At 46.7% G+C, this 22,417-nt stretch overlaps 3 protein-coding genes across 12 annotated transcripts in view; 2 read left to right on the top strand and 1 right to left on the bottom strand.

The window, feature by feature from the left end:
• Window positions 1-269: 269 nt before the first annotated feature.
• On the top strand, window positions 270-2,176 carry CUNH2orf74 (chromosome unknown C2orf74 homolog). Its single transcript, XM_063229473.1, has 4 exons — window positions 270-416; window positions 610-723; window positions 817-973; window positions 1,740-2,176. Exons 1-4 carry the CDS (start codon window positions 298-300, stop codon window positions 1,917-1,919), a joined length of 570 nt encoding a protein of 189 aa, XP_063085543.1. The 5' UTR covers window positions 270-297; the 3' UTR covers window positions 1,920-2,176.
• Window positions 2,177-7,864: 5,688 nt separating this feature from the next.
• On the top strand, window positions 7,865-18,699 carry Ahsa2 (Putative activator of 90 kDa heat shock protein ATPase homolog 2). 2 transcript variants are annotated; one of them, XM_013150065.2, is made up of 9 exons: window positions 7,865-8,048; window positions 9,048-9,238; window positions 12,539-12,624; window positions 14,201-14,315; window positions 15,341-15,429; window positions 16,139-16,255; window positions 16,754-16,855; window positions 18,034-18,085; window positions 18,188-18,699. In XM_013150065.2, exons 1-9 carry the CDS (start codon window positions 7,969-7,971, stop codon window positions 18,358-18,360), a joined length of 1,005 nt encoding a protein of 334 aa, XP_013005519.2. In that variant the 5' UTR covers window positions 7,865-7,968; the 3' UTR covers window positions 18,361-18,699. The 2 variants fall into 2 exon arrangements, with proteins under 2 accessions (XP_013005519.2, XP_003467559.2); XM_003467511.3 differs by having other exon boundaries at window positions 7,867-8,048; window positions 16,145-16,255.
• A 302-nt stretch (window positions 18,700-19,001) lies between these two features.
• Window positions 19,002-22,417, bottom strand: part of Usp34 (ubiquitin specific peptidase 34) — a 246,358-nt gene continuing 242,942 nt past the window's right edge. For all 9 annotated transcript variants that reach the window (XM_063229478.1, XM_063229475.1, XM_063229480.1 and 6 more), the window contains 4 exons: window positions 21,741-21,881; window positions 21,497-21,640; window positions 20,413-20,572; window positions 19,002-20,234 (listed from right to left, as the gene is read on the bottom strand). In XM_063229478.1, the coding sequence (XP_063085548.1) occupies window positions 19,627-20,234; window positions 20,413-20,572; window positions 21,497-21,640; window positions 21,741-21,881 (1,053 nt within the window). In that variant the 3' untranslated portion in view covers window positions 19,002-19,626. The remainder of the gene's footprint in view (window positions 20,235-20,412; window positions 20,573-21,496; window positions 21,641-21,740; window positions 21,882-22,417) is intronic.

Genomic DNA, 22,417 nt, shown 5'->3' on the forward strand with positions numbered 1-22,417 from the left:
GATGGGCTCCAGCTGCTGCCATTCCCCTCTCCTCTGGATTCCTATGGTTTTTGGGGTGAGGGGAGGTGACCTGAGTGATCACCGCGACCCAGCTCTGTCTCCCCTCTGGCTGGCCACCTCAGCCCCCACCACATTGATGGAGAAAAATTAGCCACGTGAGTCACCTGCACCGAAATGGGAGGGGGGTCTTCAGGAAGTTCACCCGCTCAGGGCAGCAGCCCTGAAAACAGCCTTCTATTCTTCTGTTTCTAGAAAACTTCAAGCTGAGCTGGAAAAGACTATTCGGACAATCTCAGAATGGACACGCCTTTAGATGCTAGTCAGAGCTTTGAAAGTGCCACAGTCACTTTCTTCATCATCTTTCTACTTTGTTTCATCTGCATCTTCCTTTTACTGGCGTTTTTTATATATAAATGGTATAAGCGCATGCTGATAAGATGGAAATGTACCTAGAATTAATTTAACACAGAACAAGTAACAGCAGCTACCTACTTTTTCCATTTCAGAGCTTTAAAAGTGCTAATTTCCCGTTTAAAAGTGAGCTTCCCACTGCACACCTTAGAAAGAGGGGAACTCTCCCTGTTCTGAATTGTTGGTGTTTGTTTGCAGTTTCCAAGACAAAAAAGATGAAGTGACGGGAAAGAGTCCTTGTGCAGATGGAGGTGCCGACTGTTCACCTTCAGCTGCTGATGAGGAGACATACGATGCAGGAGACCACGAAAAGTGTGTACCTGGAGATGCGGCAGGAAGCCCCTTTTGGGTGATAATGCTAACTCGTATGCATGGGTTTTAAATGTCTGCGGATTGACTTTCCAGGATCATAGTGCAAATCATGGACTCAGATGAACCAGTGAGGCCTGGCATCCTTGTCCAGAGACAGAATAAGGACACATCCTTAGGAAGCACAGAGGACACGGAGACAGAGCAAGAGGACAAAACAAAAGGCAGGCAGGCTGGAGAAGTGAATCAAAAGGTGGGTGCTTTTCTACTTTCACAAAGTCGGTTATAGCTTCATTTAACTGTGAAGCAGGAAAATTACTCACTAGGGGTGACGTCATCTGTAAGTGAAGTTTGTACCAGAAGAGTCCGGGGTCCAGTCATTTAAGCCATTTTTCTAAGCCTTAGAGTGTAAAACCAGCTATGTGTGCCAAGCCTGGTCATGTGCTCATTCTTTATTCTTACATTTTAGTTTATTAATAATTTCCCCTGCTTTTGTTTCTCTCAGACTCCTGGGATCTTGGAGCTATCAGAGAACTCATAGGTCACCTAGTGATACAAATTTCTCAGCTAGAAAATGAGAGATTTTTAACTCTTCACTGAGGCAGCGCTCAGGGCCATCCTCCATGTCCCTGCTCTGACACCTCTGTCCCAGTGCCACACAAACACTGTCAGCACCTCCATACGCTTGTGTCCAAGGCCCTAGATGACCACAGGCACCAGCCCTCCCCACACAGCCAGAGCCCACCCAAGACAAGCAGCAGTGGGCCATGTGGCTGTTGGCTTAGACTCCTTTACAGAGACTAACACCTGTGGTCAAGTAATATTTGACTGTGTCAATTTAGGCTTTTACAGCTACAGAAACATTTGAATGTGGTGACAATGTTGCTTTCCTATATCAGTTAGAAACATAGTATTCCTTTGTTTCTAGTTTACAATGTACATAGAATGTATACTTTTTAAAAGCAGGGCTTGTTATGCTCATAAACTAATCACTTTTGCTGTATCCCATTCTCTTACAGGGTGACAATTTTAATAAAACACTCAGATCTTCAGTTACTGAAAGCCAAAAAAGACCCTTAAAAGGAGTGACGTTTTCTAAGGAGGTAATTGTTGTGGATCTGGGGAACGAACACCCTGCACCTCACAGATACACTATAAAACATAAAGAAAGAACAAGAAGCACAAAACGCAAAAGATAAAAAGAGACATGGAACTGTTGACTAACAATGGAGTGAGTGAGGGTACTAAGTCTGTCAAACAGCAAAAGACAAGAATAGAATTAAGCAAATGCAGATCTTTGGGCAGGAACAAGTGTGCCACCTGCGGAATTTTGTAAGTGAAATACTCAAGAGCTTGAGTATAGTTTTTAAAAAACGGAAATCTGAGTTCAATAAATGATAATACTTTGCCTACTCACTGTCCAAACATGTAAAATAAAGTTTTGTATTTTGGTGCAGATATTTGTTGGGTAAATTATATTAAAGGGGCATTCCCCCGCCAACAAGGGCACTTTTAAGACAGTGTAAAACAAACTGGATATTGATACACCATAAAAACCAATAAAAGCTACAACTATATCACCCTTAGCAATAGAAAAGACATTTATAATAATACAGAATCACATCACTAAAGAAAACGTATAGAAAAAAAAATACAGAATCACAGAAAATACTAACATATAGAAAATCTCTGCCAAACACAACAACTATACCACCATTAACAGTAAAAAAGAACTCATTTTTTAAAAAATTTATTTAAAGAAAGACTAAACAAAACAGAAAATATGTAGAAATAATACATACAGAGAAAAAAATAAACAGTAAGAAATCACTAGTTGATGTTTACATACTGTCATTTTACAAATACTTGTTCAAGGTACAAAAATGGAACATGTAAAGTGGGAATTCAAACAGCGAGACTGCAAACAGCTCTGTTCAACTGTCCAACAAAAACTTGGTAACATGGTTGTCAATCCTATACACTTAAACATACATGCAGGTATCCATATCATCATTTTTTTTTTGTCTTTTTCCTTTTTATCGGTACCTGGGATCTAATCTATATCCTCATTTATGTTTAGATTAAACAAACTAAAGCAGGTTAAAATCTGAACAAAGTATTGCCAGATTTCACATCATGACACTCCATGATCAGCACTGGATACTGTAGTGTCTTTTTTTTTTAATTTAATTTAAAGAAAGTCTAAATAAAACAGAAAACGGGTAGAAATAATACATAATTTCAAAGAAAAAAATAAACAGTAAGAGATCACTAGTTGATGATTACAGATTGTCTTCTTACAAATAGTTATTCAAGATACTAAAGTGGAGCATATAAAGTGGGGATTCAAACAGTGAGAGTGCAACCAGTTCTGTTCAACTATCCAACAAAAACTTAGAAATATAGTTATCAATCCTATACACTTAAACATACATGCAGTTAATCCATATCTTCAATTATGTTGAGATTGAACAAACTCAAGCAGGCTAATATCACTCTGAACAAAGAATAAAACTACTGCTGGATTTCATTATGACCCTCCAGGATCAGCACTGGGAACCTTAGTGTCTCTTTTTCTTCCAAGTATCTGTTCATTTCATCATGTGTCATAAGATCAGGTTTTCATAAACTGTTTATAGATTCTACACATGCATGAGTCTTAACATGTATTTCTATCCTTTCTATGTTAGAGGGAGAAACAAAACAAAGCAAGACAAAACAAAACATATTCCTAGAAACACATGAAACAAAAAAAAAACATATAAGACCATTGTACAAAGAGTTCTACCATGGTTCCTGTGTTGTCTCTTGTTATCTCCAATAGAATTGGCTAAATCATCAGACATAGTATAATTGAGTTTATCAGTACATACAGTATTAATAAAAACAGAACCTTGTATATAGTATAGAACTTCAAAAACCGGCAGTTATCAATCCAGAATGTGTATCATAGAGTCTTGTCGTCTTCAGTGTAGTTGCCTATACTCTGACTTGATACTATCAATAATATCAGTTTTCAATCAAATCTTCTCTGCCTCATTTCTGTGATGCTCTTAAAAAAAGAACTCATTAGTAACGACAACAAAGTCAACTAAGTAGCTAGAAATTAATAAGGCTTAAGAGCAATATAATGAAAATGGAGGCACTGGGAAAAGGGGAAAAATTAAAGACACTGAAGAAGGAGGAGAGACACGTGAGCTCGAGAGTAACAGAAAGTTAACAGAACTAAGAAGGGGCCGTGGTGGTGCGCGCCGGGGATCCCGGGACTTGCGAGGCTGAGGAAACAGGCTTGCTGTGAATTCAAGACCGTGTCTGGGAAGGAAAATGAAAAGCAAAGGGGAAAAAAAAAGAAACAAAAGCCCCCCAAATCAAACAAACAAGGAGAATGCCAAGCTCCCCAGCATGGTTGGTTGAGTGGCTTCTTGTTGGTGTCTGTAGAATCAGAATCCTCCAGATCCCGGTGAGAGGTAAGGAGTCACAGCCAGGCCTTGTGGTGGCCGCGCCCACTTCTCTGTGTGACTCGGTCCTTCCCGGCCTTTTCCAGTGAGTGAGGGGCAGTGAAGGTTACCAGTGTGGGGTCGGCCTTAGGGCTGCGCTCACCCACGCTCTCAGAGTGTGTGTCCCTCTGTGCCCCCATCACTGCTGTCCCCACCTAGCCCTCCAGCCTGTGAGCTTGGGAGCCGCCCCCTTGCTCCCGAGCCCCTCTCTCCACGCACCCCAGGAAGTGGGAACATCCACGCTGGGGTGCAGGCCGAGGGTCAGAAGCTGCCACACAGCAGCACCTGGTGAAGCTTCCTGCAGCCCCTGCGCCAGCGAGGCACCCAGGTTCTCTCAAGGGCTTAAGCTTGCGCTCCGGGTAGAAGGGGACTGGAGACCTGCTGTCTTCGTAAATCTGTGTCCGGCTCTTAGGGAAATGCAGGGCAGACAACTTTCCTACATTCATGCTTCCTGTCCTCGGGCTCACGATGCCCTCCACTTTGCGGGAGGAATACTCTGATGGCTCACGGTCACTCAGCCTGTGAATGGAGGACCAGAGCGGGGTCCTGGGTGCTGGCACCGCTGGGGGAGCCGGAGCCTCTGCTGCTGCCTGCCATCTTCACGCTGGTCCTACACTGCGTGCTCCTCACAGCCTCTTCCACGTCCTCAGGACCTTCCTGCCTGTTTGTGTCCATCCTGCCTTCTAACTGGTTCCATTGCCGACCTTCACGCTTTGGCCAGCGTTGCTCTTTTCCGCCCGGAGCGAGCTGCTCTGTTTCCATCTTTGAGAGTCTGCCCCTGGCAAGGCCAGGCCTCCTTGCACAGCCTTTCGCTCTCTGGTGCCAGTGTACCCACACTTTTATTTATCTCTTCAAAGCCCCAGGCATGGGGGACTCATGTTGTGCAAAACAGCTGAAGAGTCACTTGTCAACTCCTGTACTTGGTGTTTGCTACCAGCAGTGGTTTTAAGCTTAAAGAAAAAAACCAAAAAAATGGAACTTCGTAACCATAAGATATCACGACTGGAAATGATGCCAGCACATATGCACTGCCTCGGTGATTTCGCAGTATTCACCTTAACCACACTGACCATTTAAACAGGATTCCATGTTTAAGATAAAAATGTCGTTAAGATGAAAATGACAGCAGAAGTCAGGTTTGAGGCCAGCCTGGGCTACATAGCGAATTCAATGCCAGCCTGAACTACAGAGTGAGACCCTGTCTATAAAAAAAAAGTAGGGTAGGGTGGGATGTAGCTCAGTGCTAAGGTGCTGCTGGGTTCAATCCCCAGTACTGTAGGGGAAAATCCTTAATAGATTTTACACGAGTCTGAGAGACAGTCACTCTTTATTTCGCCAGTCATCACATCAGAGATTTCCCGGGTGCCGCTGGGTAGCTGGCCCACCTCCAGTGGGCGGATAACGGGGAGGAAGAACAAACGCTGTCCCTCAGCCAGCACCCTGTGCAGACGGCAGCCTGAGACCAGGCTGGCCACCACAGCGGGGTTCCCTTGGCGGCTGTGCATACTGGCAGCTCAGTAAGCAGAAATGCAGTTTAAGTGAGGAATGGGCAGCAGGGTAACAGAAGGGGACAGTGACTTCCTCCAAACAGAAGCACGGCAGCTGGGGGAGCAGTTCCGGTTCTAACTGTCTAGTGAGCGCCCTGCTCAAAGCAAATCCTGGAAACAGAAGTCGAGGCTGCTTTCTTTTTTTTTTTTTTTTTTCTTGTGGTCTTTTTCGTTTTTATCGGTACCAGGAATCAAACTCACGGCTGCCCGTTTGCAAGGTAGGCGCTTATGCCGCTGAGCTAAATCCCCAGCCCCCTTGGGGCTGCTTTCTCTAACCTGTGGAGGGTGACATTAGGGGAGGATACACTGTCTTGAGTTTAACCCAGTACAGATTGGTTATGGGAAAAAAACAGAGCATTTTGTATTACTTACCCCAAAGTCTGCCAGTGTCATCACCCTGGCTACAGGGCGAGCATGATGTCACCTACGATTGTCCAATTGTCCATTGTCTCAAATCTAAACAGCACATTTGACTGAAACTATTTTCATGATTAAATATTGTTAGGAGTGTGTGTGTGTGTGTGTGTGTGTGTGTGTGTGTGTGTGTGTGTGAGACGGAGCTGCGCCTGGAGCCAGGGAGCACCGAGTTCTTGGCCCTTTCAACTTTTTAAATTTTAATTTGAGACATCTTGGAAAAACTGCTCAAGCTGGCCCTAAATTTGTGACCTCCTGCCTCAGCCTCCTTTATAGGATTACAGATGTGCTCATCCAATTTAATTTTTGATCAATCAGCTACATAAAATGTTTTTCATTTACATTAATGAAATGAATACAGTTTAGATGATCGGTGGTGGTGCATGCCTAGAGTCCCAGCATTCTGGGAAGTGAGGCAGTATGATCACAAGTTCCAGCCCAGCCAACTGTCAAAAAAGAAGAAGAAGAAGAAAAAAGGAAGAAAAGTAGAAAAGGGCTGCAGATGTAGCTGTGTGAAGGCCCTGGGTTCAGTCCTCGGTGGTGGGGAGTACATTCTAATGTAATTTTCGCTGTGATCAATTTTCTTATAAATAATATGTTTGTTCCATACATTTTAGTGATTATACTTTTGCCTTTAAATGTTTTATGATCCGCCGGGCGGGATGGCTCATGCCCGTAATCCCAGCACTAGAGAGGCTGAGGCAGGAGGATCATTGCGAGTTCGGGAAAAGCCTGGGCTACAAAGTGAGCTGAAGGCCAGCCTAAACTGCATAGCGAGACCCCGTCTCAAAAAGACCAAAAAAAAAAAAAGTGTTCTATGATCGTATCCAACACTTACTATCCAGGGTTCCATCAGTAACATTCTTTCTGAACTGGGCAAACGGTGCGCAGCTAACCCACAACACAATGGCGCCCGCTGATTGCGCATCAGCTCTTCCCCAGTACCACAGGTTAGTGGTCCACACTGGCAAAGTGTGGAAGAAGTTACAACGTCATTTTCTTCCGGTTTCAAAGCACTGTAAAGAGGCACGACGCACAACTGGTGTCCTTTTTTGGAAGATGCTGGAATGCCATAGCTCCAGGTGGCACATGGGGAAATCGTTCTTCGCCCATTTCTTCACGAAGGAGCACAGAGCACAGAGCACAGGACAGGGCAGAGCAGCACAGGCCGAGCGAACCGTCAGGGACGCCAGCCTTCCACTGTCCCCTCGTTGTCTCTGCTTAATAAACCCACGCATACTCTGTAACATTTTCCAAGGAGCCAGGGCAACCCGCGAAAGGGATCCTGCAGTCCTCCGACTCGCAGAGCGCTGCAGGCCGCCCCACTCGGGCGTGTGACCGCCCCCTGGCGTTACCGCTAGCGGATCTGGAATGAGACGCCCTTTCTGAAGGCGCCGCGCGGCGCTCGCTCCCCGGCCGGAGCTGCCGCGGCCAGAAGCGAAGGCTCAGCCCGGGCGCGGCCACGCGGGGCCCGGGGAGGCGGGAGCGCGCCCCGCGGGCGGTGTCCGGCCGGGCTCCCCGCCAGGCGGCAGGCGGCAGGCGGCAGGCGGCGCCCGCCCCGCGCCCCAGCAGCTGCGCGCCCCGCCCCGCCCCGCGCCGCGCCCCCGACGCCGGCGGGGACCCGGCCGCCGGCCTCCTCCTGCGGCTCCCGCGCGCCCGGCGCGGCGCGGGGCGGGGCCGGGGGCGGGCACTTCTGGTACTTTCTGGGCGCCGCGAGCGCGCTGCGCGGGGCGCCGAGCCGGAAGCGCGGCCGGGACGCCGCCGCCGCTCGCCCTTGTTCTCGCGCCGCCATGGCCAAGTGGGGCCAGGGCGACCCGCGCTGGATCGTGGAGGAGCGCGAGGACGCGACCAACGTGAACAACTGGCACTGGTGCGCGCGGCGGCCTCCGCCTCCGGGCCGCCTCCCGGGCCACGCGGCGGGGACAGACGGGCCGCCGGGTCGGGGCGGCGCGAGGGCCGCGGCGGGGAGGGGGCGGCGCGCCCGCCGGCACCCGGGCTGCGGGTCCCCTGGAAGTTGGGCTGGGCCGCGGGGTGCTTCTGGCCTTTCAGCCCCCACAGCCGTGACCGTAGGTCCCCCGCCCCGAACCAGCCCTCTTGACGTCTCTGGGAGTGAAAGGGGAGCCAGGAGCCGTGCGCGCGCGGGGGCATCTTTGGGCATGGAGTGGAGAGCGCAGGAATTGGGGTCCCACCCCCGTCCCTGACGTGCAGGCCTCCCGCCAGCCCTGCGTTCTCCAAGTCGAGCTCGCTGTCCGTGCGCTTTGTAGCCTTCAGGAGCAAAGGATGAGGTTCGCCTCGCACCCCCTCATCCTCAAAGGAGTGCGCTGTGCCTGCAGGGCTGGGGCGCCTCAAGGCCGTGGGGCGGATGCTGAGGAAGGGCGCAAGGCTGAGCCAGGGCAGCAGCCGCGATTGGCTCTAGTGTCCTCGGTCTGTTTCTATGGTCAGGGCACTCACGTCTCCCGCCCGATTTGTCTGCTTTTGTCCCCTAGACAGGAATACAGTATGACAGTACTTGGGCAGATTGCGTGAGTTAATGCATGTGTGAAACGCATGACAATTGCCATTGTCGTGATTAACATTATTTTAATTATTACCACCATCACATATGCCCATCCTTTTCCAAAGGTGAGATTGGTAGACCTTCCTTCCCCAAGTAAGCCATTGTTTTTGAGACAAAATCTAACCTTGCATGGTGGATACTTACGTGTTGAACAGAGCAGGGAGGAGAGTGAATGGGTGTTTGGTGAAAGGTAGTTGGAGGAGCACTTTGTGAGTGAAGGGCAGGGCTGTGGAGGCGGTGTGAGGGGACCTGGGCTGGTGTGGGCTGGACTGGGGTTACCAGTGAGCACTTTGGCCTTCTGGATTCCCGCAGGACGGAACGGGATGCCACCAGCTGGTCCAAGGCGAAGCTCCAAGAGGTCTTGGTGGGCATTGTTGTGGAGAATGAGGCTGGCCGCTGTGAGACCAGTGAGCTGAAGCAGGTGGAAGGGGAGGCTTCTTGCAGCAGCCGCAAAGGAAAGCTGATTTTCTTCTATGAGTGGAACATCAAGCTGGGCTGGAAAGGTAACGGTGTCGGGGGTATGGTGGGGCTGAGAGCTGCTGGGCAGTCAGTTCATTCATTCAGTAAATATTTTTAGGACTCCTGCCATGGGCGTGGCAGTGACAGGCCGCAGAGTTGGTATTAGTAGTTCTTGACACTCAGATGCACTTGGCATTGGTTCTGGAGCTCCCCTTTCTCCCACCACTCAGGGGCTTGGAGCTTGGTGCGCTCAGCCGGGCCACTTTCCCCACTGCCTGTGAAGTGGGGTCTGGGGAGCTGGTGCCTCCGCATGGTTCTTTTTCTTTGAGACAGGGCCTTTGTGTGCAGTTCAGGCTGGCCTTGAGTTTACTATGTAGCCCTGGCTGCCCCTGAGCTTGCAGCGATCCTCCTGCCTCAGCCCACTGGATGCTGAGGTTACAGGTGTGTGCCCTCTTCCTCCTGTTCTTACCGCCTGTGGAGCGTCTCCTCCCTCTTGTATCTAATTGCAGACCTTTCTTTGTGCTGTTCCCCTTCCTACTTCTGTTTTACTCAGAGTGTTAGAACTTGATACTGTGGATGGTTTTCTAAAAGGTTTTTTTGCTGTCCTCATCCTCCTCCCTTCCACTCATGCATCAGGGCAGGGATTTTTTTTTTTTTTTTAGTAACATTATGGAGCTATAATTCATACACCTTTAGGATGTATAATTCAGGGTTTTTCAGAGTTCTCCAGCCAGCACCCTAGTGAGTTTTAGAACATTTCTTCAGATTATGAGATTGGTGTGCTGCCTACAGTGGTGCTACGGAGGCAGTGTAGAACATTTCTTTTTTTTTTTGTCTTTTTCCTTTTTATCGGTACCGGGGATCGAACTCATGACTGCCTGCTTGCAAGGCAGGCGCTTATGCCACTGAGCTAAACCTCCAGCCCCAGTGTAGAACATTTCTAAGTGTCACCCCAGAAAGAAACTCTCCCCTTAGCAGTCACTTCTCTTTCCCAGCATCATAAACCCCTGGAAGCCGATAGTCCACATTTGTCCGCGTGGACGTGCAGGCGGGTTCCTGCTGAACATTGTGTAGCATCTGAGGACTGGCTTCTCCCGCTGCTGCGGTTTATGCATGTTTAACAGATATCAGTATTTTGTTCATTTTTACATCTGATTAATAGTCTGTTGTGTGGCTATGCTACATTGTATTTATCCATCCATCAGTTAATGGCATTTCAGCTAGTTTCCTGTTGGGGTCTTTGGCTGAGTTTTATGGTATTAGCTCCTGGTGGGGAAGACAGTAGATGCCTAGCAGATACTTGTTGAAATAACCAAGGAGGGAGAAACAGGGAAAGAAACAGGAGGAGACGGTGAGCCTGGGGACCACTGTGCTGTGTGAAGGGCTGGGCCTCGTCCCTGGAGGCAGCTCCTTTCTGGGGAGTCTGTTAGGGAGTCTGGCCTTGGTCTCTGCCCTTGTTCTGTCTGGGAGCCAGACCAGAGCCCAGGCAGGTGTTCAGCAAAACCGTGATCACCCCTTTCTGGCGACAGAACTCCCAGCGAGGGATTTGCTCTTGGTGTTCCCTCTTTGTGGCTGCTGGCTGCATTGTAGCAAGAATCTGGCTGCCCACTGTCTTCCTCAGGACAGGGCTCTGTGGCCCGGGGAAACCTGCTCTGTCTCCTGTCTCCCTTAGCTCAAAGCAACAGTGAGTTTCTTTGCAAGATAAGACCCATCCTGCCCTTCTGGGTTTTTTGTTTAGTTTTGTTTTGAGACAGGATCTCACTATGTAGTTCATGGGTTTGAACTCACTGTGTAATCGAGGCCGACCTTGAACTTAAAATGATCCTCCTGCCTCAGCCTTTCAAGTGCTGGGATTACAGGTGTGCACCCCGACACTTGGCCATTCTGCCCTTCTGGACTAAAGACATAGCTCCCCATGTCTGCAAGGGAATGGCAGCCTGGTCAGTCATCTAGAGGGGCTCTCTGAAGAGGCCATCGTGGAGCTGCTTCTGCAGTCTGAATTCCTGTTGTCATGAATTGGGCGAGAACTTGAAGCCTGTCCAGCCCATCTGGTTCTGGAGAATGAAGAGACCAGACTGCCATAAAGCCACGGAAGCCGTGGGTGTCCAGGACAAGGCCAAGAAGGAAAGCAGGTTGGGGTGTTGTCCTGGAGGCCCCTGCCCTCCGTGCCACTCTTGTGCACCTCCCGCTGCCGCGTCTGCAGGCATCTCAGGCTGAGCTGCAGGAGACCTGGCTCCTCCCGTGTTCGCGCAGCCTTTGGTCTGCACCTCGTCCCTGCAGAGAACCAGGGAGCGGGGAGTAGAAGAGGACTCGCAGCCCAAACTGGGCAGGCGGCTCCTGACCCTGGAGAGCTGAGGGTTACTAACTTGGGGGTTTCGCTGGTGCTTCATTTACTGAAAAGGAGAGGGTGGGCGTCACACCAAAGCCTGACTGATAAGGAGAAGCTGGGCGCCCACATGCCCGCCGGGGACTGTCCTGAAGTTTTCTGGGCATCACAGGTGGTTCTAGTGAAAGATAAATGTAACCTGTAAACCTGTTTTTAAAAAACGTTTTCTTCTTCAATTCCATAGGAGCTAGCTCCAGAGAATTGTCATCAGTCTTGAATTAAATTTATTTGTTGCACACCCCCCCCCCACCCCGCACTCCCTGCACCCAGAAAAAGGCTGCTGAAATTGCTCCACATTGTGGTCATTGGAAAATAAGCCGTGGGCAGCTCCTTGACCTCCGAGCCAGGGCGGATGCTTCCTGCTGTGTATCTTAACCCTTTCCCCAGTGCACTGTGGCAGTGCGGGGTCCCAGCGTGTTCTCCGCTGTCTGATTGCCGAATGATGGTCTAGTTGCTTGACCCATGAGCCCAGAACTCATTTTGAGCTTCACTAAATCTTTTATAGCGGATTGGTATAATAGAGTGATGTAAAATTAGAACAAAACAAAGAAGACCCGGGCAAAGCCTGATGCAAGGCCTGCTGGCCCCCTGCTGTGTCCTAGCGGTGCGTCCCGGTGGCCATGCTGAAGTCTGGAAAGGAGTCGGGGTGCTTGGAGTGCACCTGCAGTTCACTGCGCCGCTGATTCCTGCTGCCCGTGCCCTCCAGGGTCTGAGCTTTCTGTCTTGCCCTTATCCCGTCAGGATGGCCAGTCCTGACTTCCCTGTGCCACCCTGGCTCGTCCCATCCCCGTATTGGCGCCTTCTCTCAGAGATGGCCACAGCCCTGTGACAGAGGTGGGACCCCGTGTGGGCTGTTCAGTTATGCAGGGCAGTTTTTTTTTTTTTTTTTCAGGGCAGTTTTGCACAAAACCAGTTTATTAATTTTTTTAAATTGAAGGACTATTTTGTTCATTTTTAGGTACAATTAAAGAATCTGGTGCAAAGCACAAGGGATTGATTGAAATACCCAACCTTTCTGAAGAAAACGAAGTGGATGACACTGAGGTATTGGTTGGAGTTTTCTTTTTGCTGTATTAATAAGCTTCTGCTACAGGCGGGCATTCAAACACTTTTCAGACTGTGCTTCTCGTGCGATAGTTTGGTGGGCGTGGAGGGGTCACTGCACTGAGGGGCAGCCTGGGCCAGAAAGCCGAGTGGTAGGAAGAGCAGGAAGGGTCCGAGCGGGTGACCGTACCCTCGGTGGCCTCCTCGTGTGAGGTGGGGTTAGCCCGGTGTCACCAGGTGACGTGTGAGTGTATGTACTGTGAATTGCTTCTGCCGCTGGCATGGCTTGCTGAATGTGATTTTGTTTTCCCTTCCCCTGTACTTTGGCTGTTTCCCTTTAAATAGTGACAATTCTCAGCTGTAGCTGTGCTCTGCCTTGGTTACGTGTCATGACTTTTTTCATAAACCAACAGTGCGCTTGCTTCTGACTGTCCCTGGGGAATGGAGCCAGTGCAGCCCCATGTCTGGTTTGCAGTTAGTTAGTGGACTATTTTTGCTGAAAGTGTGGCTCTGGGCGGAGACCATTTGTACAGCAATCAAGAGAGTTAAGTAAAGGGTCTTCGTTGACTTGTGAGTGTATCCAGCATGGAGGCATCCTGAGAGGTAAGGATGAAATCCTCCTGAGCGGCATGTCTTGTGACTTGCTGTTTGAAGGTTACCAAAGCCATCGAGGTGAGGCTGTCCCGGCTGCATCTTTCAGACCTGTGGTTGCTGCCCTGAGGGGCTGTGTTCCCGTCACTGGCTGAGCAGCTTTCTAACAGCAGTTAATGAGGTCTTTTAGGTTCCGTTTCTTCAGCGGCATTACAGAACAAACTCCAGGTTCAAGTGGGGTCTGGGGTCAGGCTGAGCTCAGCTAAATCCCTGGGACCCTAAGCGGTTCAAGGCGGCACCTCTGCTGTGCGCCGAGCGCTGTGCTGCGGCCCTGTGCTCCCTCGCCCAGCTCGCCTCCCTGCCGGCAGTCTAGCCCAGGCCAGGATGCCTGGGAACTTGATTTCCTAATCATCATGCTTTGGGTTGTGCAGCACTAGTGCTGTACAGCATGGTACAAGCCACACATGTAATTTAAAAATTTTAATAACCGTATTAAAAAACAAGTGAAATACTTTCAACAGAGTTTTATCTAAGCCAATATGTGGAGCTGTCTTAGTATATTACTAGTATAAATGTTTTCAATAAGATACTTTGTGTTCTGTTTTCGGTACTGAGTCTTTGGGGTCTGGTGTGTATTACTGAACTCAATTTACACCAGGCACATTTCCAGGGTGCAGCGACCCCACGTGGCGAGTGGCCACCACGCCAGACAGTAGGTTTCCGGCCCTGGTCCACACCCGCACTGTAGTTCCGACACGCTCATGGTTTTGACGCAAGTGGAGGGGTTTGCATCCCGAGCTGCACTTGGCCGCCTCGGTCAGCGCACCCTGATCACCAGCCTTCCCTTATCTCTGGCTCCTCACGGAAGAAAGCAGTCAGGTCTCGGGCAGCTGCTTCCCTCCCCGTCAGCGCCTCCCTCTCTGTGGCCAAATGTGTAACACATTGAACCAGATTTTTCTTAGGTTTGTGTTTTTCTGATTTGTAGGTGAACGTGAGTAAAAAGAAAGGAGATGGGGAAATACTGAAGGATCTTATGAAAACTGCAGGCACCGCCAAGGTCAGGGAGGCCCTTGGAGATTACCTGAAGGCACTTAAGACGGGTAAAGAAGGCACCATCCCCTGTGGCCCAGAGGGTCCCTTTCCTATTTGCCCAAGTTATGCTCTGGACTGTGTTCTGGATTCCCAGGTTAGGCTCCAGAATCGCCCTTCACACTGCAGCCTACGGTGTAGTGCGGATGTTGAAGGCTAGTCCTGGGTAAGGCCGCGTTTAGTGGTCATTAGGGTCGTGCAGAGCGTGAACCATTGTGTCTACAGCATCATGAGCAGTTTTCTGGAGTGGAAGTCACTTAGTCAGTGGTTTGCATAACGCCCTGTTGAATGTCTGTCTTCTCTGCTAGACTGTAAGCGCTGTGCGGGCATGGAAGGTGTCTGTCTTGTTCACTGCTCTTCCTCCAACATCTAGCACAATGCCTGGCACAGAGTAGGTGCTTAATCGGTCTTCGTTGGGTGAATGAATGTATGAATGAAAATGACTGCAAGTATCACAGTGATAGCTAAAATACACCCAGATAACCCCTGCAGGGCATGGAAGTGAGGTCATCACCTTCTAAATTAGGAAGGTTGCCAGCCAGGCGCAGTGCCTGGCAGAGCTTTATCCTGCCCCTGCCCCTTGGCCTCTGTCTGCTGAATCTCCAGGTTTGGGGCTGTTGCCCTTGCCTTTTGCCCGAGATGGCACATTTGCGGGCTCACAGGCTTGAAGCCTGGAAGACGCCCTTGAGGTGGTGGCCCATGAGGGTGCCTTAGTGTTGGGAGTGGGGGAGGGGCACAGCGCTGCTAGCAGTCATATCGAATATAGCTATTTGGAAAAGAGCTTTTAACAAATATTCTGGTTTTTAGGACATGATATAATGAGGCAATTGAAAAGGAAAAGCATAAAAGGCTTTAGATTCTGTGGAATTCATGTAAAGGATCGGTTTTATAAGGAAAGTTATAGATTCTCAGTATGGTATAGGAATTATTTTGATACTTTTTTTATTCATACTGTTTTTGGTTTCTGCTTTGTTTTTTTTTTTTGCTTCACATAAAATAGACGTTTCTAAAACTCTTTCCTCATGTCTCTTTGTAGAATTTACCATGGGAATGATTTTACCAACAAAAGCATTGACAAACCAGGAACTGACTGTTAAAAGGAAACTGAGTGAAAGTACCTTGCAGGTATGACCGTTTGTGGCCAGAGTGTAGGGAGGGAAGAAGTACAGCCTTTTAGGGCATTAACCCACCTGTGCATCCCCCGTAAGGCTTTACACCTGCACATTGTACTGTAGAAATTATAAGACTTTCATTTTAGGGCTGGAGATAAAACCTAGGTCATGCACACGAGGCAAGTGCTCTACTACTGAGCTATAACCACAGCCTTAAGCTTTTTGCTTTTGGTGGAAGGGAAGTATAAACTATCCTTTATAAATGGTGGGTAGATAATGAACTCAAGACTACGGTAAAAATGTGTTTCTTGGTAGGAAGATTCCAAAGTGAGGTAACGGAGGTGAATATATCACAATCGAAGAGCTCTCTCTTAACTTTGGGATTGGGGGACCGGGAGTGTGGGTGTAATTAAAACCTGTTAGCCTTAAGTGGACTTATCTTTCCTTCCACCCTCTTGGTCCTTATTTGCCTGTCCATGTAGAACTAGGGGAATTTATATCATAGCCTGGGAATGGAAAGAGCTACAGACCCGGGAAGAGTGAGCCTTGTTTCCAAAGACAGCACTGCACTGGTAGAACTAAGAAAAAAAGATTTGTCCTGCTGTTTTCCTGTGTCTAGAAGGGGTAGGGTGGAATTTGGGATGCTGTTTTATCGAGAAGACTTAAATCCCAGCAGCATTCTCTCTTGGTATGCTCACTGTGCTCTGAAATCTTTGGCTGAGATTCAGGCGGCCTCTCCAATGGCGCTGGGTGTAAAGATTCCCACTGTGGCTCTGCACATGACAGAACTGTTTGATACAACGGTGGAGCAGCTCTACAGCATCTTCACTGTGAAGGACGTGAGTAGCTCCCTAAGCTAGGATCCTGCATGCTGACGATGGCAGAAACGTGCTACAGGGGCTGGATTTAGCTTTTGATTGAAGGGCTCTGGGATGGTGCTGTCACTGGGAATGTGTAAGCCTGGCTTGTAAACAACTTCAGGGAACCAAACGGGCACCTCCGCGGGCCGTATCAGCAACTAGAGGATGTGGTAGTGGACCATGTTCTCTCTCTAGGAAGAGAAAGCTTTTTTTTTTGCGTCCCTGGGTGGGCTGGAAAGAGAAAGCTTTTGTATAAGCAAAAGCTACATCTACGATAAAAGCAAACAAGTACACTGTTGCAGTATGTATTTCACAGGGCTGGAGATTTAATAGTGGTTTCCTAGCTTGGGGCTTTCCTAGCATGACAAGGCACAAGGTTCTCAATTCGATCCCCAGCACACATGTATGCAGTTACACACATGAAAGGTAATAATAGTGTGTAATGAATAACATGTCTACTGTGTTTTGCTTGGCTAGCTGGTGCAAAAGTTTTCTAAATCTCCTGCTGTGTTAGAAGCTGAAAAGGGAGGGAAATTCCAAATGTTTGATGGGACCATCACTGGTGAATATATAGAACTGGTAAGTAATCTTGGAATTAAAAGTAGTAAGCTGGGAGCTGGGGTAGTCCCCGCACTGGAAGACTAATGCAGGAGCGTTTACAGAGTCAAGCCCAGCCTGGGCAACTTAGTGAGACCCCTTGACTCGAGAGGTTTTTTGTTTTTGAGACAAGTCTCCCTGTGTAGTTCAGGCTGACCCAAAACTATGTAACCCAGCCTGGGCTTGAATGTGTGACAATCCTCCTAACTGCTGGGCGTGTACATGGGCACCACCAGGCCCAGCTCTTCCAAATTTTGAAAAAGGGCTAGGGATCTAATACCAGTGTGAAGGTCCTGGGTTCAATCTGCAGTACCTCAAAAAGCAAAAAACCAAGCTGGCACTTAACTCTGCTTTTAGAGTATTACTCTTTTACAAAAGAGTAATAACTCTTTTTGTCCATACTGTTTTTTTTTTTTTTTTTTTTTAACTTGGAATTTTATCTGAGCTCACAGAATGTTGAGATTGTAGTTGGTTGTAGAGAAAAATTAAAAATGTTATTTAAAATCCTTCCAAAGGAGCTCTGAGGCTAAAGACAACATGATGAAAGCTCACTCTCCTAAGCTGAAAACATTTATGGACATGAATCATTGAAAATAAATGGTGGCAGAGCTGATCCCTTCATCAATCTGGTGATAGATGAGTGTGTGTGGATGGCAGTTAGTAGGCAACAGAACCGCAGTGGGATGGTGGCTGTGCGAGGCAGTGCAGGGTCAGAAACCTCGGAAAGAGTTTAAGTAACGACTGTCCACGTTCTCTATAAAGTGCTATTTTTGTTATGTTTTCAAGTTAAATGTTTTGGTAAACGAATTTTATCTATACTGTGATAAAGATGAAGCCTTCAGTTTCTCAATTGTGCAGATGCTTATTATGATAGAAACAGGTCTGAATCCCAGCTGCTTCTAGACATTTCAGGTTTTATATAGATATAAAACTGCTCTAGTTCTGCACTGAAATCATTATGGTTTGTGTTGCCAAATGTCAGTTGGTTCACCCTTGATACTGGCTGTGCTGTGGCTCCCAGTATTTTCTACTGGATGCTCATCTGTAGGACAGTGGTACTGGCACGTCAACTGGATGGGGGACTGTGTTCACTGATTCTCCTAGTAATTGGGGGTTTCAATTCAGAATGTTTTCAGTGGCGTTTCCCCTTTTGATTTCAGTTAACAAATAGAAAGATCGTCATGAAATGGAGATGTAGAAACTGGCCAGAAGGTATGCTTTGTCTCTTTCCTATCTAAGTGTCCAGAAAACTAAAGCTGATACGGGTAAATTTTCTTTTCTAATGTAGTAATAAGGCTCCTGTTTTTCTTCTAGAACACTATGCAACAGTAGCACTGAGTTTTGTGCCTACTTTAGGGCAAACGGAATTACAATTGGACTGTAAAGGAGTTCCTATATGTAAAGAAGAGAACATGAAATTCTGTTGGCAGAAGCAGCACTTTGAAGAAATAAAATGTTTACTGCAGCTGATCACCCTAAATGGTTGAAATAACTTTTGTAGGGACATTACTTTTTGTAGCAGAAAGTGTCATGTTTACCTCTTTATTAGTCCTTCCTTAAAAAAATTGTAATTTATTTTATATTGGATGAGATCCATGAACAAAATTTAAAAGCACTGACACCAATTAGATTCTGCATTGAGTTCAAAACGGCAAACAACCTGAAATTAGATGTCAAGTGCACTTCCCATAGATGTTCCTTGGGTAATAGATTGAATCTGTGTGCAAATAGTTGAAGTTTCTCAAGCTAAAGCTTGTGCTAACAAGCTGACTTTCAGCTGTACTTTTAAGTTCCAGAAAACAAAAAATAAATGGCATGTTATAGTATTCCTTTATTTTACTTTAGTGCTCTTAAGGTGTGTAGCCGTTAGCCAAGCAGTGGCATGTTGTGGTCAGCAGCATGCTGGTGTGTAGGCTGTTTGGCTGTGTTGTTACACTCCTCCTCGCCCTCTTGGGTTGATCCTGGGACCTTTTACGCACTTTGTGATGGAGGAGAGTGAGAAACCTCGGGAGTAAATTACTCTTTTGGATCGCCACTAAGTCTAATGAAATAAGAGCAGAATGAGTAATTACAAATATTTTCCCTATTCACAAGTTTCCTCAAGACTGAAGCAACGTATATAAACGAATGAAAAGTCATCACAATCAGTTTAATTAAGTGCACAGAATAGCAATCAGTCATGTCAATAAAAATAAAACAATTATTTTTACATCAAGTGTGCTTTATTTCCTCCACAGGTATTCTGTTAAATAAAGCACCATTTATATACTGCCAGGCCACAGCTAAAGAGGATTCTTTACAGAATCAAATTTCTTGTGGTTGTTCCGTATACAAGTAAACTTAATTTTGATAATAAGAACCACAGCGATTGGAGGCAGTCTGCCTCTATTATAAGGTACAAAACTGGCACAGAGGACACCATATTATACACAGTAAAAATGCTGTAAGTTTAAATTACATTGTACAGGGCTGGGGAACCCTGCTTCTCCCAGACAGCCATATTAACCGAAAGCCACTACCGTGAACTTTAATTACATAAAACATACCCATTATCTGATTGCCCTTTAGAAAGTATACTGAAGATGCAAGTTTTTCATCTGGAATCTGCCTGACCAAGAATTAAACCTATAAATCTATCTTGCCATTCAAGCAGAGAGCACTGGACAAACTGAAGCACAAAAACAAATAAGCAAAACTTATACAAACAGCGTGGGTAGGTAGGGGACTTAAAAGGAGACATGCTACAGCTCATGTCAAGAAGCAGCTTGGTTTCCTTTGCCAGATATCCTGGTGACCACGTGGATTGTAGATTCAAGGGTCCTACACAGAGTATCTAATATGTCATGCTGCTGCATGTGACTAAAGAGTCCTCTGGGATGGCCACAGCCGAGTGGGAAAGCAGCCTCAGGGTCCTGGGAAGGCAAGGCTTGGCCATCACAGCTTCTCAAGTCAGCTAAGTCGGACAGAACTGCAGAGAGAGAAGTAGAGGGGAACTCGGATTCTTCCTCGGCCAGGGCGGAATCCTTGGAACAGTGGAGACCTTTGAGTTCTCTGCAGTCCTCCACTCTGCCGTTGTTGGACTGCTCCTCTGTGTGCTGTGACCTGGTGCTAGCCATGTCTTCCGAAAATGAAGCTGGAGCGTCCACTCTGTAGTCTCTCACAGAGCTATTTTCAGGAGAAGGAAGATCCTGCTCAGTTCCTGGGTCAATAATTGAGGAGTCTCTAGTCTCATTGTCTGATGTGCTGGTTGGGGTCAGGACCTCTCTGCTTTCTGTTCTCACGTCACTGATGCAGCTGTCCACAGTGTGCTCCTCGTCACTGCTGACACGCCGTCTTTTAACAGGAGTTGCCCCTTCATCATCTGTGAAGAGAAACATCAGAGTGGGAGGTGCTGTACAAAAGGGGTTACACTAAGCTCACACTGAGGCGTCTGGGAAGGTATCTTTGTTTTCAGCACTGATTTAACAGAACAGATAGTTATTATAAAGTTAGTTAAAAGAGTATTTTATTGCCCCATCCCCAGCCTTGAAAACACTCACCTTTAGTTTTTCTTTCTTTGGCTTCTTGCTCTTGGAGTGAGTTTCTGTGGTGTAGACATGTCCTACATTTGCTTAGAAGTTCTTGCAGAGTTGGAATTAGAGCTGGATTTAATTGTTTGGGAGTGTGAACTGACAGGAGCAAAGCAAGTGCCCTCAGATCCTACAAAAACCCAGACAAGAACATTTCAAATTCTAAACCCAACACTTTGACACTACTGTCTGCAGTTAAATACAGATGTTTACTTCCCAGGAAATCATCTTGGTTTCTCTAGCATCTTTAGAAAAATGTTAGCACTAAATAGGGTTAAGATACTACTGTATTTCATCAGTTTTAAGACACTAACAGCGTTATTTTGTGTCTCCATCAAGTAAACCATAGTATTTTTTGAGACTGAAAAAGGAGCAACCCCCCTGCAAAAGAAAAACACCTTAGGTGGACTTATTGTTAGTAATTTTAAAATGAGGCCTCAAATAATGAGAAATTTAGGTCTTAACAGAAATCTCAATTTGTGAAGCTAACTGGTAGATGTCACAAATAGGCTTTCTTCACATAGCTTGTTTTTAATAGTAGTGTTTACTGACAGAAAACAAGTTTCTCTCTGAGGCAGGAGGTCCTGAGCAGGTGGGTCCACACAGCTTTCTAACCTGTTCGGGGTTATCAGCATCTTATTACTTAGGGAAGTTGCCACTGAACGTGTATCCTTGGTAGCATACTGCCTGTACAGCTGTCACTGGAAACACAAGGCAATTAATTTCCTAGTTTTACTTGTTTATAAACCAACAGATGATTATCTTGGTATTTAGGATCCAGAGGCACTAATAAAATGTTTCAAAAAATATAAATGAGCAGAAATAAAAGTAGTTTTTCTTAATATTGCCCCAACATACCCAACGCCATTAGCTCTTAGCTTCTGAGGTCATGTAAGTATGTGCTATATATAAGAAGGCATTTCTGCAAGTTTCACCCATGTGACTTAGATTTGAACAGTAAGTTAATGTCAAGATAGTAAATTTACGAAGGCCAGCCAAAAGAGCTAATTTAAGGAAAGCTTTAAAGTAGATGCCTACTCTGCGTAGTTCTTACCCCATTTAAGGAAGCACTCGCTTTGGAAATTTCAACTCGGTTGGTGAAGTCAGAGTGTAGGTTTTGGTACTGATTTATCAAGTTTGTAATTAGGGTGCTGATCAAGTTGGCACAGTTTGCTTCAGAAAACACTTGACTTTGAACCTGAAAAAGATGATTTATGAAAATGTCTCCAAAAGGCCAACATAATGAAAACACATATTAACTGGAAACAACATACTTAAGTTTCTGAAATACTACATACCTTTAGAAGGAAATGTGTCATGAATGTGTAGACAATGTTGTTGTTTAGGAAAGTTCTTTCATCCATTAGGATACATTTAATATATTCTGCAAAAACCGGATCTTCGCACAGAAGCTTGATGCAGTTTTTTGACATAGTGGACTAAAGTGGGGAGAAGAAGCACTGCACTTGAGCATGGAAGTGATGGAGCTTAGGATGATACTTAGGACTGGACATCGGAAGTCTTTTTTTTTTTTTTTTTAAATACATTTAAGTTCTCAAGTCATTTTAAATCCTAAAGCCACTTTTGACTCTGTCTATTTAATTTCTGGTGATGGCAACCACGATTCCCAGTACTCCACATTATTACTGGTCTGGGTGATGTAAGTAGGGCTGAAGGGAGACACTGAGTAAACCAAACAAACAGGGTTTTTTTGTCTTTTTATCGGTACCAGGGATCGAACTCACGACTGCCTGCTTGCAAGGCAGGCGCTTATGCCGCTGAGCTAAATCCCCAGCCCCTAACAAATAGGTTTTATAAGAAATGCAGCTTTATTATTCAGCATGCAGCATTAATAAGAACTAGAAAAAAGGCTAACAGGATGAGGCTTTTCAGGGGACCAATGGGCGTGTAATTTGCTTGGTAAATACCCCCTGTAGGAATTAAAAAATAAAGCAACCTTTTCCTATCTTCCGAA

The sequence above is a fragment of the Cavia porcellus genome, unplaced genomic scaffold (genome assembly GCF_034190915.1).
Source record: "Cavia porcellus strain 051 isolate PalLab524CR breed Dunkin Hartley unplaced genomic scaffold, mCavPor4.1 scaffold_18, whole genome shotgun sequence".
Taxonomy (NCBI): Eukaryota; Metazoa; Chordata; class Mammalia; order Rodentia; family Caviidae; genus Cavia; species Cavia porcellus.